The 18,860-nt window shown below is 51.0% G+C and overlaps 1 protein-coding gene across 2 annotated transcripts in view; it reads right to left on the bottom strand.

Annotated features, from left to right (window-relative positions):
- Nucleotides 1–18,860, bottom strand: part of SNTB2 (syntrophin beta 2) — a 34,517-nt gene that overhangs the window by 5,077 nt on the left and 10,580 nt on the right. For both annotated transcript variants that reach the window (XM_083626307.1, XM_083626308.1), the window contains 5 exons: nucleotides 12,205–12,418; nucleotides 6,248–6,458; nucleotides 3,928–4,070; nucleotides 2,895–3,091; nucleotides 252–436 (listed from right to left, as the gene is read on the bottom strand). In XM_083626307.1, the coding sequence (XP_083482433.1) occupies nucleotides 252–436; nucleotides 2,895–3,091; nucleotides 3,928–4,070; nucleotides 6,248–6,458; nucleotides 12,205–12,418 (950 nt within the window). The remainder of the gene's footprint in view (nucleotides 1–251; nucleotides 437–2,894; nucleotides 3,092–3,927; nucleotides 4,071–6,247; nucleotides 6,459–12,204; nucleotides 12,419–18,860) is intronic.

The following is an 18,860-nucleotide window of genomic DNA, read 5'->3' as shown; positions in this document are numbered from 1 at the left end:
ATTAAATATTACTCTTTCATCTATTAATCATTTCCCATGAAGCCACCCCCAGCAATTTATTATATGATTAAAAAATTACTTAAAATTCCTGCATATACAAGAGCATATAAAACACGTTTTAATAGGTTTTTTTCCTATTTTGTACTTATAAAAATTAATTTTATTTTTTTAAAGGAACCTTGGAGTACATAGATCCAGCCCATTTAAATCCTCTGCCCTTACACCAGCTGTGGCCCAGGCCCTCTACTCACCAGTTCCCCTTCCGGCCCCCCAAAATCCAAGTAGAGGTTCCTGATGCCATCATCCGCAGACATTCTTAGCCTCTCGAAAGGGTATCGGAAAAGGACACTGGCAGAGCCTGCCTCTTCCTTGGAAATAATGAAGCCGTTTTCATAGTGGATGATGAGGCGGACCTCCTGGGCATTCAGGACACACCCTAGAACATGAAAACGCAAATTGTCATTGGACACAGGCTGGCACACATCCTTCCAGGTCAAGTTGCCTCCCCAACACACACACAGAGCGGAGCAGAGTTTCCCCCTTATGTCCTTCCATCAGAGCCAGCAATGATGTTCAGCTAGACGGTGGCAGAAGACAGCTTGCTTGTCTTGGTCTGGGTCACCCAGGTTCTGATTTTATCCCATTCTATATGCTTTTAGGTTTGGTAAGTCACTTGGAGACTTCTTAATATGTCAAGGGACTAATAAACCAAATTAAATACCGTATTTTTCGCCCTATAGGACGCACTTTTTCCCCTCCAAAAATGAAGGGGAAATGTGTGTGCGTCCTATGGGGCGAATACAGGCTTTCGCTGAAGCCCGACGAGCGAGAGGAGTCAGTGTGCACCGACCCCTCTCGCTCTCCAGGCTTCAGGAAGTTCTGCACAACCCTCGGGAGACCAACGCACCTTCGCGCCGGGCTCCCGAGGGTTGCGCTGAGCTGCCTGGGCTCCAGGGCTTCCCGCAGCTCCGTGCAACCCTCCGGAGCCCGGCGCGAAGGTGCGTTGGTCTCCCGAGGGTTTCGCAGAGCTGCCTGCGCTCCCAGGCTTCCCAGAGAGCTGCCTGCATTCTGAAGCCTGGGGCGCGCTGAAGAGCCTGCCTGGGCTTCGCGCAGCTCTCTGCAAGCCTGGGGAGACCGGCGCGTCTCCCTAGGCTTGCAGGTAGCAGGCTGTTCTGGGGGCTGGGGTCGGGGGAAGCTCGGGCTTCCCCCGCGCCAGCTCCGTGCCTGGGGGGGGGGATTTTTTTTTCTTTATTTCCCCCCAAAAATAACTAGGTGCGTCCTATGGGGCGAAAAATATGGTAAATAATAAAATTCTTTTGCCATCAAGCTCACCAATTCCCATTCATGATAGATCCCTTGAATTTTTGTTTCTTGCTCTTACAAGGTTGTTCTATTGGTTTTAGGGTGCATTTTTGTTTTAATGATGCTGTTTGTTTGTTTTAAATACTAAGCTGTTGATAAATGCTAATAAACAAATAAATTACATGCATACTAAACCACCCCAAATATAGTGTGGACCTTCTTACTAACCCTGGAGTGGGGATCTGAGGCCCCTTCAATTGTTGCTGGACTACAGCAACTCTCTTCATCCTTGACCAGGCTGGCTGCTGGGAATCAGAAGGCCAACATCTGGAAGGCCACAGGTGTTCCCCTGTCTGTTACATACTTCGCAAAAATGAAGGCCAGAAATGATGCATGTCAAAACTGCTAAGTGGCATTTCACAAGTGATGAGGGTCACAGACCACTTGCTGCAAGCCAACAAATGCCTGAACTGCACAAGTTGTGTCTGGCAGCAAATATTGCAGCTAGGTCAGCCATGTGCTCCTAAAAGCAGTTACCTCTGAAGTTCCACTTGCCTCACTGACACAAAATCAGATAATGTCGGCCAACTATCACCAAAAGTTTTGAACTGCGATTCACATCAACCTGGCTCATAGAAGACTCCTCCTACCACAGTCAGGAGAGTGTTAGCAATGAAGCATTCCTGTGCAGAACGGGTGCTGTTCTCTTACAAACTCTAGAGGGAGCTTGAGACCTGGGAATCAGCTCTGAGAGCCTTCTAAACAAAACCGGAGAAACCAAGAGCCCAAAGAGTTCCCTGGGATCTTCCTCCTTCAACAGCTTGCAGCGCCAAAGCCTGGCTTTTCAAAGTGTTCTGAGACAATGCTTATGCAGGCCTGAGCTATATGACTCCTCTTTCCTCTGTTCTGAAAGCATCAGGAACAAAAGCTCCTCTCTCCCAGGTGCTGGGCTCCCTCCCAGCAGATAGAGTTACAGGCATCTTCATCTTGCATAAGTGGGGTTGAGCCAAGGCGTTTTCAAAGGCTCAGACTAGCTTACCTGACAGCAGAGGATTACATACACACCTTGCTCCCCCCCCCCAAATATTCTGAGATCATCCAGACTTCTACCAAGCAACCAGTGCAACCATCAGCCTTCATCAACGCAAACAGCTGTACTCTCCTCTCACTAACCACAATGGCTCTGTTCTCCCACCAGCTGCAGGACGCCTCTGCGTACCATTTGCTGGAATCATGAGTTGGGAGAGCACTGCTATTGCACTCAGGTCCAGCTTCCTTTTAGGCATCCTGGCTGGGTACTGTGAGAACAGAACCTTAGATTAAATGTGCCTTTGGGTCGCTCTTACTGGCACCAACACCCAAATGATCACATTTCAGCCTGGCTTGAGCATTTAAGTTTTGCCTAGGAAAATGCACCCTTCAAGAGCAAAAGAATCATTCTCTTTTCCTGTTGAGCTTGGAAGACAAACACTGCAAGACCTGGGTTCCCCAGCTGCTCAAGGCAGCGAATGGGCCAAGCCTCCACCCTGCCCAGCAGCTCAGGCAAGAATCCCAAACCAGGCTTCAGAGAGGCAGGGCTGCTGGCCACTTACCTAAAGACACCTCCTTGACCAGCTCTGCAGCAGCATGGCAGCCTTGCACCAGGATTCTGGTCCAGGAGGAGAGGTCCCGATGAGTCTCCACGCGGAAGATGTGCATGGCAATGCCCTGGCGGCAGCCCGTCCGCGTGGCAAAGCTGAGGTCCGAGCCCATGCAGGGTGATCTGCGGCCTGAGCCAGAATGCACTAGCCTGCAGGAGGAGGGGGGGGTTGGTCAAAAGAGCAAGCAGCAACCACACCTGTGAAACTCCCCCCCCCAAAAAAAACCTGGAAAGCCATCCAAAAATCCACCTGACAGACTCAGCAAGTGGCTGCAAACCTGGCACAGGAGAGAAACCCCTACAGTTCCTGGATGTGGGGGGTGGGAAAGGGCCGGTTCTGAAGCTGCAGGGTCTGAGGCCTAAGAATCTCTCTCCAACCAGTTTTGGCTGGAGGGATGGTTTGGGAGGGACCCTAATTGAATCCAGCTGCTGCATGCTGCCAGAAACCTCTGCCAGCAGCCACACCTCTTGGGGGCTTGCAGGGAAGGCTTCCAACGGGTGGCGGGAATACAACTAGCTTGGCGGCGGCAGCCGCCAGGGCAGACAATGTGGCAGGAGCCTGCCCAGACAGGGAGAGCCTCTTGCAAGTTGTCAGCCCACCCACCCCTAACTCTCCAGCAAGATCACAGAGCTGCCAAGTTTTTGTCTCAGCCAGCCCACCCCCGATGGCAAAAGGCCAAGCATGGTAGGGGCAAGCCAACTCTCTCCTCAGATCTCTCCCACCCCCCACCCCCAATAACCCTTGGTACACACACACAGCTTGGGCTCACACTCAGGGTGGTATCAACATGATCCATTAATTTCAATGGGTCACACTTTGTTGACTACCACCCTTGGACTTTATATGTCAGTCAGTTTGTTGATTTGTTTTGCAAGGCTGTCTTAATCTGCTCTTCCCCTGGCATCTGGTCTCAAGGACATCTCTGTTCACAGATTGGCAGTCTCCACACTCTTCCTCTTACTGAGTCACCTGTTTGCTCCCTTACCTGGTGGCAACAAGCGGGTAGCTGTGGCACGGGGAGGCCCAGGCATCTCTTGTCCATGGCATGCAGTCATAGAGCAGCAAGTCCTTCTCCGTCACGGCCAAGAGAGCTGGCCGCCACTGCTGCCGGCCTCCATCCAGCCGGGCCTATGGGAAGACAAGAGGGAAAGGGGGCGGGTTGTTGGCAGTCCATCTCCATGAGCAAAGCAAGCAAGGATTTGGGGGAAGAACATAAGGGGTGGAGAACACACCCTTCTGAAGGGACCTGCCAGGAAGAACAGAGTGCAGGAGGGAGGTGACGGGCTTGCAAGCCTATGAGGAGCTGTAGAGACAGGAATATTTTGTTCCCACCCCAAGGCCGGATCTGGATCCTGAAAGTCACTCTCCCACACGGCTCTCAGGCTTTGAGTACACAGGAGCCTTTTAATCAAAGCTCTGCTCCCTTTTTTTCCCTTTTACTCCATAATAAGGAAATGAATTGCAATCCTGTGTCAAACGTATCTTGCAACACAGGGAGCTGCCTTCTGCAGAGTCAGACCCTTGGGTCCATCTAGCTCAGTACTGCCTGGCAGCAGTGCCTCCTCTGAGTTTCAGGCAGGGAGTCTTTCTTGGTCCTATCTGGAAATGCCATCGGGGATTGAACCTGGGACATTCGGCATGCAACGCTGATGGGGCGGGGCTCCTTTTACTCACATTTCCTCCCTGCCCCAATCTTTCAGGCACTTCAAAGTTGGCAAACAGAAGGCACAGGAAGTGGAGGGTACCCTTGGTGTTTGCATGTGTTCCATACCACCACCACCCCAAGCTATTTCTTGTGCTATGGGACAGAAGACCAAGAACTGGAGCTGCTGTGCTAGGAACTGCCAGTTGCTGCTAGCAGAATGCAAGGCAGCCACAGAGCCAGGATTTCACCCTGCAGCACCCAAGTACCAGCCTACCCCCTCCTCCAGTCTAGGCTCCTATTTCTCTCCCACTGCCTGCCAGGCTCTCCTGCACCTTCCACGGCACAGGTCAGACGTATCCCAGGAAACAAGCAACAGGTCTCACTTCATTGCAAAGCAAGGCTGGGCCCTGCATGTTGCCCTTGGCAGGGAGCCATGCCTGGTTGGACAGGAAGCTGGGGCTGTTGCTGCCTCTACCTAGGTGCGGGAATCCAGCCCTATAGAAAGGCTAGATCCCAAGATGCTGACAGCAGATTCCTTCTGCAGGGTTCAAGGCAGCAGTGGAAATAATGGGAAGGATGAAAGCTACCACAAACCACCCTCCGCCCTGCACAACAATAACTTGAAGGACACGATTCTGCACGTGCAAAACACATTTAAAGCTCCATCTGCAGTAAAAGAAGAGTGTGTTGTTGTGGCATCAGATTATCCAAGCAACTGCTTACTTTGTTGACTGAAGGTGGTGGATGCGAGCACAAAAACTAGGGCTGGGGCGGCTCAAAACCAAGAGGAAGACCCAAAGGGGAAGCCATGCTAACTAGTTGCAGCAAAACACCTAGAGTCTAGTGACACCTTAAAACAGCTTTCCCCAGCCTGGTGCCTTCCAGATAGTTGGGGTGACAACTCCCATCAGCCCCAGGCCAGCAGGGCCATATGACCCAGGGGCTGATGGGAGGTGGAGCCCAAAATTGACATGCAGGCTGAGGCTCCTGAGAGCCACCAAGTCAGCAACGGCTGTCCCAGAGGGTCTGAGGGGCCAGGGCAGCGCTGGGTCCACCTACTCTGCAAAGGTCAGAGACAGACGGGTCCCCCCCACCAGCTCTCCTCCCCCAGGGGTTAACAAGCCTAAGCGGGGAAACAAGGCAGCAGAAACAAACTAGAGCAAGGTGTGCAAATGTAACAATACTGAGACAAAGTGCACAGAGCACAGCAGCTCCCAGACTCCTTTCAGCCTTGAATTGATACATCCAACAGCGTGAATACAGAACAAGGGTTTTCCCACCAACTCTTCCGCGCACCCCACCCTCCACCCGATGCATTTGTCAAGATCAGTGCAGGAGGAAGCTCAGCCAAGGACTTCTGTGTTGGGCTGGGCAGAGAGGAGAAGACTGTTCTCCCCTCACAAGCACCATGGGCAGGAGGAGGTACCAGATATTACATGTCCCCTCTCCGGACACCAGCTGACATCTCTCCTAAAAGGTGGGAGGGAAGCAAGATAGGTTGGCCACCGTGAGACCATGATGCTGAACTAGATGGGTCACTGGCCTGATTCAGCATGCTCTTCTTATGTTCAGGCCGTCAATAACGCCCCACCGCAATCCCAAAGAGCTTTTGAACCTCCACTGCACAGAGCCGCACAGAGCTTCCAGTCTCCTGGCCCACCTGTTCCGCTAACCACGCGATGTGCTTGACCTCCTTGCTGCTCCCCGGCGTGTTGCTGGCGGCCAGCATGGCGTTGAGCTCAGCCAGGACTTGCGGGAGGAGAGCCATGATGTTGGTGTGGATGGCCATGAACCAGGAGTGTGCTGTGGCCGTGTCCTTGCAGCGGAGGATCAGGGTGTTCCGGCTGTCAGGCGAGTGCAACTCTATCAACCTGCGCAGGGAAGGAAGGAAGGGCCGGGTGAACTTAGTGGGGAGGCTGCCAGAAGAAATGGTCTGGACTGCCAAGCGCCAGCAGGAATCTGACTTCTCCCAAATGCCACCATCTCAGTACCGCTTATGCTGGTATAGTAGCAATCGTCTTCCAGGGTTTCGGGACAGGGAGTCCTTCCTTCTCAGCCCTGCCTGGAGATGCCAGGGATTGAATCTGTGACCTCCTGTATGCACAGCACAAGCTCTGCCACTGATCTCCAGCTCCTTCCCCAAAGAGGACCCATCCTCACAGGAGAGCTGAGCAATTGGAGTCAGCACAGAATCAATGGTTAAGTAGTCAAGGGACCAAATGCAGCCCTCTAGGCCTCTGCACCTGGCTCTCAAAACCCTCCCCTGGCCAGGCCTCTCATTGGCCCTTCTTCACTGCGTCCTCAAGAGCACTTGCCTGGCCAGAAATGTGTCCTTGAACTGTGGGGATGCCTCTTTCTTGCCCAGAGCTAGATAGGGGTGTGCATGTGTGTGCGTGCAGAAATGAGCCTACTACAAAAAAGCAACACTCACATTTTTTTGCTCTCCCCACTTATGCCTCTGGTTTTGCCCACTACTGCCAATTGGCCCTCAGAAGGTTGCTCACGAGGGAATGTGGCCCTTGGGCTGAAAAGGGGCTGCAACACATTTGCTCATGATTGCTAAAGGGTGTCTAAGGAGAAGCAACAGTCCCGGTTAGGAGGTGGTGGCAGTAAGGCCTCAGCTCCCAGTCCTGCGAGAGGCAGAATTAGGTGGAGTGTGGCCTTGAGCACTCTGCTGGCTTCTTCTTGAGGGCAACGATCATGCCCAGGCCCATCCCTGGCTACACTCACAAATACCACCAAAGAGCATGGGTGCCAGGCATCCAGCCTGCCCTCCCCCACCAGAAAGTGACAGCAACCTTGCTGCTTGCTCTACCCACCTCTTGGCAGATGGAGAAGCTGCAGCCAGAGCCCTTAATGGCAGCCTCCACCCTCCAGCAGACCCACCTCTTGGCAGCTAAAGCAAAGTGGAGAAGGCAGGAATTCATGAGCCGGGTTTATTCACTTAACTGCTGCTTCCTTCAACAGCATAGCCTAGCAGAGGGAGACCAAAGACTCTGTCACCTTCCTTCTTCCCCCACCATTTGGTGATCTGGGGCATTGGAGCTGTGTAAAAGCCTTCTACGTAGGTTACTTCTCCATGAATGAGTGGCTGCTACGGGGCTATGTAATTGATTTTACACTTTGCACACAAATAGGAAGAGGCGATAGCTTGTCTGACCCGACGGGACTTGCAGCAACCTGCAAAGAGAACTCTGTTCATTCCTCCCTTTGGCCAGGTAAGCTCCAAAGGAGAAGCTACTTTTGGCTCAGGCTGCAGAACGTGCTTCTCGCAAGCAGTTGCGTCTGGGTGACTGCCTGCCTGTCCCACTCGGAACATAGGAGGGATTTTGACTGGGCCAAACCATCTCCCAGAGTCACTGTTTAGGAAAAAAATGAAGTGCGGTACACACAAGAAAAAGGCGGTAAGACATGGCAAAGTCCACTCTCCCTGCATGGCCTCCAGAGACGTATCAGCTGCTGCGTACACCTCAATCTGCCAAGGGAAGGTGTTAAGACAGCACTGCAGCACTTTGAGGAGGAACATGCTACAAGGCGGGCAGTTTGAGGGACGTAATCCCAGCCACGTGGTCCAACTGCCACTATGGATCCATCAAGCATTATGACTGCCCAAGGAAAGCCAAACACTGCATCCGTGTGGCAAGTGAAATTTTTGCACTTCCATTAGTGGAATTTAGGATGTGCCACCTGAAATGCATGGCAAACAGCAGGAGTCAAGGAGCAAAAATGGTCAAAACTGTTGGTGGGAATTTGTACTATCTAGGAGCCAAAAGCCTAGCACCAACCTTCTTCAGCCTATTAAGAGATCTGATAAGTCAAACTGGAAATGTTGCAAAATCGACTCTGCTCTCCAGATCACTGGCAAAGGCTGCAGCTGCTTCTCCAGCCCAGTTGGAGGCCCTGGCCTGCTTCCCCCATCCTCGTGTCAAGCTAACCTCCTGGGGAAACAGATTTTGCTTGCTCCACCCCAGCTCCACCCACAATAATTTCACTCCTGTTTGGGTTGATTGGATAAGGGCAAACACAGCAGAAAGGTAAACTCTTCCCCTGGGATTATTTTGCTAATCCGCCAACAAGGTTGCAAAAGACTCTCTCTGAGCGATCTCTCCAGACCAAGTGGGGGGGGGCAGGGAAGATGAGAGGGGCACTCTAGATGGTTCAAGATGGTTGACCCTCCCCCCCCAAGGAAGAGTAGCCACCCATCACAACAGGAACAGTTGTCAGCTTGTGTGACGGGGATGCAATTAAGTGCTTTCGTTTATAAGCAACAAACATTTTGCCTTTCAAATGAAGACCAAAGGTGTGCAGATAGAAAGGCAGGTAAAGCCCCAGTCAGGCACCAGAGAGGAGCTGAGTAGGACTTGCCACAACCAGGGACTTGGGCTGCAGCCCCCAACTCTGTCTCCCTACCTGCCACACACACCATGGCTGATAGAAGCAGAGGATTCTGCATTGCATATCCATTCCGAAATGAATCACTGATTCAGCTCACAGAATCCAGCCCTTTTTTGGTGCAGAAAACGCAACCTTGCCTCTGCAGCCTTGCAGTTTCAACTGCTTCGCTGTGCACACCTCTAGAGGAGTGAAGATCAGGGTAGAGAAGCTACAGAGGCAGTGGAAAAAACAAACTCCCCCAGCAGCCAGCACAGCCAGTGGTCAGGGATGATGGGAGCACCAGCCCACCAGCACTAGGAGGAAGGTCACAGCCTCTCTCTAACCCTGAGCTTAAAGGAGCCATCCTGACTGCCCTCCACTGCTCTCCGACCCTGAAGGCATCACCGACCCTGAAGGCATCATCGCCTTCTTACAGTCAGCGTTACAGGGCTGTCATCCACTGGAAAGATCTGGAGCAAGTAAGGCCCATGCCGTGAGAGTGTCAGGGACAAGCTTCACTTAGAGGCTCTGAATCAAGATGGCTTTTTGTACCCCCAGGGAACACGCAAGCAGCCTGGAGTCTGCAGAGTGTCTGGCTGCTTTGCAAGGAAGTATTTTATTGGAATCGGAGTGTCTTGGCTGCTTTCTCGAGGCAGGGAGAGTGTGGAAAGCTGCCCACGTACAGCCCAGGCTCAAGAGCTGACAGGAAGTGACTTGCCCAGGTGGTAGCAGCTGATGCCAAACAGAAAATGTCAAGGGAAGGAAGAATCTGCCATGCAGGTAGGCTCTACAAGCTGCAACCTGCCTACTTTCAAAGCACTTGACCTCAACCATGAAGCATCAAAGGAGGGCTGTTTCCACAAGAAAGCATTTGTGGAAACCAAGCTCTGGACATCTGCCTCTTTCCATCTCCCCTGCACTCAAACACTGCATATCTTTGCTTTTGGGACAATCAGTGAGCTGGATTTCTAAGCTCTCCTTGCTCATGGCTTGGCTAGGCTACAACTTGCCATTGCCCCACCATAACATGGCCCTGGTGGCTGGGGCTGCTAGTCCAACAACACCTGGAGGGTACCAGGCTGAAAATGGCTGCTACACACACCAATTAAGAACCAATTCTGCGGAGTCCGAGCATTAAGCTGCAGTAAGGCAGTATATAAATGCAACAAATGAACAAATCGCTTTTATGCTAAATATTGTTTTATTCTCTTCTTGGATTTTTTGGACAGCTATGAATGTCCTCCTGGACTAAAGAGTGTGGGATGAAGCACATGCTCAGTTAGGTATGAGAAGTCTTCAGGCTTGCGGGATCTATTTTGGATTTTGAAAGGATCCCAAGGCTCACCAATGACAGCCAGGTGTAAAACAGTGGCAGCAATGGATGGGATGGGGGGGGAGAGACATGGTCAGGAAAAGGGGGGCCCACAGGGGCTATACCCATGCTTTGCTTTTTGCTGTCTGTACCAGAGCTCAGCTCACAGCCCTTTCAGGCACAAAAACAACAACCCATTCCTGCTTTCCCTCCCCCCCCCAACTTTTCAGCCTCTCTTTGTTTTAACAGCCTAGTTTACAAGAGGAAAAACCTTTTTGCTGCTGTTTCTTATCCCCTTTTTTAACATTTGCTACTCTACTTCAAGTCATCCAGAGATCCTGACCCTCCTGCTGCCTGTTCTGTCTCCAAATAAAAACAAGAACCTTCCGGTGAGAGACTGGGGGAGGAGGCGAAAGAGAAACAGCAGCCTTGCAAGGGCGGAGGTGGCGGGGTGGGGGGAGGCCATTATCTGTCTGCCTGGGTCTGCCCCGAGCAGGGCTTTCTTTGCCACTCGGAAGAGAACCTTCCATCAGTCAGCGGGCCGTTGCCTAGCGCTGCAGAAAAGGGTGCAAAGGCAACCTGGAAGGCAGCCAGGCCCCAGACCGCAAGCGGAGCAGGGAGGGGGAAGCGGCACAGCGTGGAGGTCCCTGGCAAGCCGCCCAAAGGCCAGGAGTTTCCTGCAAAGGGCACTTGCAATTAGTTGGGTGAATGAATCAGGAGCCTGCGGTCTCCTCTTTGCGGCCTGCCTTGCCCTCCCCTTCCCCCTCCGCTGCTGCAAGAGCTGCCCCAGCCAGCTGAAACTCAACACCCAGCAAAGGAACGTGAGGATGAACCAACACTTCCTCTATGGCCTGCCTGTGTGTGTGTGTGTGTGTGTGTGTGTGTGTGTGTGTGAGAGAGAGAGAGAGAGAGAGAGAGAGAGAGAGAGAGAGAGAGAGGGACTCCAGCCCAACTTTCATCTCCCCTCCGTGGAAGGAAGCCAGTGTGCGGATTAGATTTGCATCCTGTCTACGCCCAAAGCAAACATATCCTGAACTTCCAGCAGGGACAGGTCGGGACAACTTGCAATAAATAATACGACTGGCCTCTTGAGCTCAGGACCCCTCCAGGCCTCACAGCTCTGTGTCCCCCCTCCTACCACCACAAAAGCAACCAGCAAGAGGCATCCAGAAACCCACAAGAAGGGCATGATGGCACCTGCCAGTCAGAGGCATGCCCCCTTTGAACAGCAAGAGGTCCTCTCCAGGCAAATAGCCATCTTCCCAGTGAAGTCATTGCAGACCTTAGCTACAAATGAGGAGCAGGGCTAGGATGTGGAATTAGCAGGCTGCCCTTCCCCCCTCAGTCCCCCTCTATGGTGGGGCCTCCTGGGCTGTGAAGCTTTCCCAATTATCGCTAGTCCTCCTGCCTGTCCCCAGTGGGGACAGGATCGCTGGACAGCGAAGGGGTGCAGTTTTTCCTCTGCCACTGTGGCACTAAGGAGAAGCTACGTCAGTCCAAGTTCTTCTTCTTGGCCACATAGGGGCGTCTCCTCTATGGAAATCTGGCAGCCCAACCTGCAGGCCCCCACCCTGTCCCTTGACTCCTACGCATAGCCCTCCTTGCTTGTAAAACAGAAACCAGAATACTCAACATTTCTGGAAATCTGCATAATCCATCCCGAGCAGCACAGCACACTTGTTTTTCTTGGCAAAAAGAGCAGCGAGCACTCAGCCTTGCTCATTATTCTCAGGGTATGGCTGTGGCGCTGAGCAGTGTGGGGTATTAGGAAAACCAGGCCTGGGAAGTCATGAGCGTTTGGGTCTCCCTCCAACTCATGCCACTGGCTCTTCATGAAACCAAAACAAAAAGGAAAAACAAAACTACAGCACCACCATTGCAATTTGAGATGCCTCCCCTCCTCCTCCTCCTCCTCTCTCATCTGGGCTCACCTGTTCTCCAGATCCGGCATGCACAGGTTCCTCGCAGCGTAGCACATCTTCAAAGGGATCACCTTACGGTCCTTGGCAGCGCCATGGTGCTTTGGGGAGCCAGAATCTTCGCTGCCGCTAAGGCTGGGCGACTGCGGAGCTACCCCATCCCAAGGCAAATCCGACACCAGTGACGGCTTCTTGATATAAGGGCTGGCTTCCCGCATATACTTCACTAGGAGCAAACAAACAAAAAGATCCAAAGGCAAAGTGAGCTGACTTATATGGAGAGTGGAGGAGTCCCTACAGCAGCAATGTTGAGGGTCTCTCAAGAACCTGAGCATAATCCATAAAATGCACCAGTGGGGCAAGGAGGGAGAAACAGCAGCCCAGCACCCCACAATCAGGGTGGTGGGTTAGAATGGGATGCCCTTCTACCACCTGGCCTGTTGATGGGGCTCAGCTCTTGCCGGCTGGCCGGGGCCTTTTCAGCAGCTCATTTCCTTTTACTGTTTTGTCTACAGGCTCCTTGGGGAAAGCGGCAAACACGTTTAATCCACAGGAAAAGGTGTACAGATGGAATAGGATGAGTCACAGGAAAGCTCTCCTTCAACAGCCAACACAGAGGAGATGGGAACAGCTTGTCTCTGGCCCAACAAAGGTCAGAGCTCTCCAAACTCTGAAGGGCCCAGGCAGGCAAAGAGCTGGGAAGCTCAAGCATGGATGAGGACTATCAAAAAGGAGAAACAGGTGGATGATGCCTCCACTCTGGAATTATTTATTTCTTAGATTTATTATAACCCCAGCTATCCTGCAAGAAGCTGAGAGTGGCACGTACATGGATGGGGCTACCCCACGCCCCCTTTATCCCAGCAACCTATGAGATGGGCAAAGCTGGAGGTGTGTGACTGGCCTAAGGTTGCCCAGTTCCCTCCTCCCATCCACTGTGTTCAGCATTCTGCCCACTATAGCACACTTGCTTGCACGAGATTCTTAGGCAGAGGAAGGATCTAGCAATATCAGCTAATCAATCTTTTGGTTAAGTTCTCAGATCAGCCATTAGAATACCATCAAACACATATAAGTTTACAGTTTACAGGCAAAATACTTTATCTAGCAGTATCTGAACAGCCAGGAAGTTGCAAGCAACACACAAAGTAGGTGCCCTGGCCAAGGGATTGTTACCCAAGTCAATATTTTATTTATTTATGTATTATCCCACCTTTCCTCCATGAAGCTCAAGGTGGCATATGGGGTTCTTCCCCTTCCCATTTTATCTCCTACAACAGGCATACGCAAACTCCGGCCCTCCAGATGTTTGGGACTACAATTCCCATCATCCCTGACCACTGGTCCTGTTAGCTAGGGATGGTAGGAATTGTAGTCCCAAACCTGCAGGGCTGGAGTTGGCCTATGCGTGCCCTACAACAACCCTATGAGGCAGGTTAGGTCAAGCAACAGCAATTGGCCCAGTGTCACCCAAAGAGTTTCACAGGTGAGTGGGAACCTGAGCCCTGGTCTCCGAAGTCCCAAGCTCTAATCACTACACAACATTGGCTCTCTAAGAGATTTACTTGGCCCGTATGCGGATCAATCCTGCAACCTTGGCATTATTAGCAGCATGTTCTAACCAACTGAACTGAGCACTAAGAATCTACATGGAACATATTCTCACACTACTGAGAAGTTTCCTGTGCTTTATGTTTACTGCAAAAGTCGATTAGGGCTGTGCAACATTCCTGGGGGAGACCTGCCTACTTCAGGACCCCTCCTAAACCAACTGAAGCACCAGCCAGGTGCAAAAGACTAACACGGCACTTGAATTTCCCTAGAAACAAATCTGAATACCAAATTGTCTGCTGCTTTCCAGAACACCTGGAGTGTCTGAGATGTTCCCTTCTTGTGCTAATCATTTCTGAGCATCAGCATTGCCCCCCCATGCAGACTTATACCTGCTTCTTGAAGGTGACAGGTAAGATGGGTTTGTGATAGGTATAAGGACCGCATGCAGTGCTCTCACCAGGGAAGGCACGCTGCAGGGATCGAGAGCTCTGCCCTTTTGCTTTCAGGAGCAGATTACAGCAAAAAGGCTTTGGGTTTCTAATCCCTGCTTGCAAGAACGTGCCCTTTCCTCTGTAACAAGGCCAGGATCTCCTAGCCCTAAGAAGCAAAGCTAGAAGCTGCAGCAAGACTCAGCAGGTGTGTGCCAGAGAGACAGCTGATGTTTTTAGACAGGGGTGGCGGCAAAGTCTGGCTCTCTCTACCAAATGCAGACCCAGACCACCCCACTACAAACATGGGCTCAAAATGGTCTCTCTCTCTTTCATGCTGTGCATAGTTCTGTCCAGTGAGATTTAGCAGCACGATACGCTGAGGCAACCACTTTCCACTGAGTGGGGGGGGGGGGGGAGTTACAGCTTCCACACCGGAAATTCAAAGTGAAGTTCAACACTGGCCATGAGTCATCTGCTAAGAAGGAAATGCAAAACAGCTGACTGATGGGGCTCTTGCAAACGATCTGCCTGCTTGGCAAAGGAAGGAGACAGCAGCACAGGGTATCAACCGGGAAAAGCAGAGCCCTTGAAAGGCCGCCATCCTCTCAGCAGTGGGCATCCTACTCAAGGCTGAACCTTGGTCAGCTCTGTAAGGCATCCTCATTCTCCCAACTTGGTGCCCTCCTGGTGTTTTGGACTACAATTCCCATCAGCCCTAGCCAACGTAGCCATAGGATGCTGGGGCTGAGAGTCCAAAACACCTGGAAGGCACCAAGTTGGAAAAGGCTGCCCTACAGCGTCGCTGCCATTAGGATCAGACACTGCCAGCTGCCTCTTCTGTGCAGGACGTTGTCTCTGGAGCAGCTGGTTCTATGTCCTGTTTCAGCAGGACTGAGAAACCATAGAACCACAGAATTGTAGAGTTGGAAGGGACCATGAGAGTCATCAGGTCCAACTCCCTGCAATGCAGGAATCTGCAATGCAGGATGTGGAGCTCAAACGCACCATCCTGAAATTAAGAGTCACACAGCCTACTAACTGATCTATCTCAGGAGTCAGGACCCCCCCCCCACAAGAGCTTGAAACACGAGATCCTGTTTTATGTTAAAGAAGTTAAAATGAAGAGAGTATCTTCTACCAACTGTAGGCAAGAGCAACAGAGAGCAATGCCTGGCCTCTCTTCCACCCACAATTTCCTTCAGTGCTGAACCATCCATTCACACTACCGCTGATGTGCTGGAACAAAACCTGTCCAGGCCACCAGGCTATACTGCAAGGGAAGAAGCCATTTTGGTGGAGCTGATTCCAACCATTCATCCCAAAGTCAAAACATGGGCCATTTGCCACAGCCACAAGGCTTTCAGCAGCTGGTTCCCAGAAACCACTAATTCTCTATTACAGTACAATGTGATTACCCACTCTGGACAAGTTCTGCTTGTATTAGTGCTCTTTTCAACTTAAGAATTTGCCTAATACACTAGGAGCTGGCAAGTTTTAGGGTGGTATTCAATTAAGTCCTGCTCAGAGTAGACGCACTGAAACTAAGCAGCTTGTATTAGCCATGTCCAGTAACTTCAATGGGTCTATGAGGAGTGTTGCATGCCACCCCCATCCCCAGCAATGCCACTTGCTCCATTTGGCAGAAATTCTTCAGGGCTCCAGCCACTGGAGATTTGGGGAGCTGAACCCAGGACGTCCCACCATTGAGCTGCAGCCTGGCTTCTGCTACAAGAGCTGACTGCAGTCCCTTCTGAAACTGCAAGGGATCCACTGTGTCCCATCCAAGTACACAGGCCACATCCCCCAACTCACCTACACCATTGTGCATGTGAGGCTGACATGAAGAGCCCCCCAAATCCCACTTTTTTGATTACAACTCCCATCACCCCAGGTCAGCCAGCACAGTATAGTGGTACCTCGTGTCATATACCGTCCCCCTTACGAATGCTGCAGGTTACGCGCTCTGCTAACTTGGAAGTAGATGCCCCTTGTTGCGACCTTTGCCCCGGGATGCAAGCGGAAGTTGCGCTCCGGCGGCGCGGCAGCAGTGGGATGCGCCATTAGAGAAAGCGCGCCTCATGTTACGAGCCGTTTCCTGTTACGAACAGAGCTCCAGAACGGATTAAGTACGTAACACAAGGTACCACTGTACAGAAAACTGGGGACACACACTTCTCTTAAGGATCACAGCCTATCATCCTAACAGAGTGCCCTGCAAAGTTATTTCATGGACACTTTATGGTGCCTCGACTTTTCAGCATCACAACTGAAAGTCACTCTGATGTGGAGAGAAGCACAGGGTATCCCAGCAGGATCTGCTTGTGTACTCTGGGGCAGCAGGTGTTGTCCAACACTGTCCTCCTCAACAACCGTGCTGGCAAGACACCTGTCAAGAGAAAGCAGCACAGCAGACTCTGGTGGGAGGAAGGGAAAGCAACCTGCTTATGTTCTAGGGCAGCCTTTGCCAAGCTGGTGCCCTCCAGATGTTTTGGACTGCTGCTGCCATCTGCCACAGCCAACAGGTTGGCAAAGACTGCTCTAGAAAGTGGAGCACCCCACCCATGTCATTCACTCTCTACTCCTGCCCTGTTAGGGCTAGTTTAGTTAGTTAGTTGGTTAGTTAGTTAAATTTACATCCCGCCCTATATCTGGTCTCAGGGCGGTTCAGCTCACATTGCTGGAAGGACAGGAAAGGAAGTGAATGAAGCAGGGTCAACACTCTGGGGCTCTCTTTGCAGTCACTGCAGGATGCCTGATCAAAGATTTATTGGCTAAACTTCTCCAGGAGCAGCAGAGAAAACAAAAGCTTCTTTCCAAGGCCAGAGGATGGACAACAGAAAAACAATCCTCAGGCAGGCAGGCAGGCAGGCAGGCAGGCATTTAGCTCTCACAAATTAGTCAATATTCACTTTAATATATGAGAGCTTGTTGCTGTCTTTCGTGGCTTTTCTGGAAAGGAAATCTCTCCCCTATCTCCATGATGGCTAGAGGGAACCTGGAATGGGCCCCGCACAGGAATAGAGGTCCACATACCACACCCTCTTTGCAAAAACAATGTCATTAAATCAGCCTCTCCCAACTGGTGCCCTCCAGAAGATTTGGACGACAACTCCCATCAACCCCATTTAGCACAGCATGACCGTGCTACCTGGGGCTGATGGGAGTTGTAGTTCATAACATTAGAAGGTTGCCAGATTGGGGGAGATTGCATTAAATGATAAAAGGGGATCACAGCACAATGAAAAAGACCAGTTCCATACAAAATAAAAAGAGAAGCTCACAAGGGGATCCTGTGAAAAGTAGCTGTTATTTTGAAAAGGACTCCAGATTGCTATATTGTTATGCCGAATGCATTTTTGAATGTATCAACTTTTCATCAGAAGCATCTAAAAAACCTGCTAAAAATAATTCAGATGTGCACAAAAATGTATTATCTTAAACTGTATGCAAGCATATTCCGCCAATACATTTTGATGTATAAGAAGAGTGCCTTTGGGACATATTTAACGCACAATATATTAAATAGTATTGGAAGAAAACTCTCCAAACCCCACTATTCCATGAATTTTTATGGTGATAAATTTAACAAGAAGAATCTTCCGCTCCATAAATGGAATCCTTTGAACAAACAAATATACATATCATGGAAAGAAAAGACACTTTTAATTATCAATAAAAAATAAATTATTTTGGGGCAAACAAAGGTTCTATTAAAAATTTCCTCAGTAAAGAAAAAGACCTGCTTTACTCAGTCACCTTTCCCCTCCCAAGTCCATACAGACATACAGGTAACATAAGCAGGGAAGAGGTTGTTTCATTCAAGCAGAGGAAGGTGGCAGGTGGAATGCACAGACCATCGGAGGGAAGAGACAGAGCCAAGGCGGGCCTGGGTTGACCTATGGCCAGTCACTGAGATGCTGCTGCCAGCACAGGAAGCTGCCCAAACTGGCTGGGTAGCGCCTTGGCACCCCACATTCTGCCCCTCCCTCCACATCAAACAACTTTTTTGGTCGGCCTCCGGTACAAATCCAGCAAAAGGAAATGCCACCTTCATTTTTGCTCTTGCAAATGTAAAGTGATCCCTAATAAAGTATGAGAACAAGTTTGGCATAACAGGGATCAGCTTGCAGTTTGAATGAGGTCTGACCTATCTAGGCGGTGGAAGGAAGTGGCTCCATTTCTCAGCTGTACAAGACTGGTGGGCTGGCCCAAATCCTTCCCCCTTCAGAATACCCAAGACATGCTTCCCCCTTCAGAATACCCAAGAAGGGCAAAAGCTTGAAACATAAGCCAACTCCACAGAGGCAGAACACACAAGGGCAGGGCAGGTCATTTGTCCATCTAGCCCAACACTGCCTACACTGACCGGCAGGTGCCCCGCCAGGGTTTCTTTCCCTTCACCTGCTGCTTTTAAATCGGAGGTGTTGGAGACTGATCCCAGCACTTCTACAAATGCTTTATCACTCGACTACAGCCTCCTCATGCAGCAGATAGTTAAAACTATGGAATTTGCTCCCACTAGAGGCAGCGATGGCCTCCAATTTTAAAAGAGGATCAGACAAGTTTACTACTTGCCAGGATGGCTATAGTTTACTTCCACTGTCAGAAGCATTATATCCCTGAATGTTAGTTGCTGGCAATCACAAATGGGGAAAGTGCTGCTGTTGTGAGCTTCCCATGGGG

Source organism: Podarcis filfolensis, assembly GCF_964270895.1.
Source record: "Podarcis filfolensis genome assembly, chromosome: 8".
Taxonomy (NCBI): domain Eukaryota; kingdom Metazoa; phylum Chordata; class Lepidosauria; order Squamata; family Lacertidae; genus Podarcis; species Podarcis filfolensis.
The sequence above is the reverse complement of the archived record's forward strand: the minus strand, read 5'-3'. Positions and strand labels throughout refer to the sequence as shown.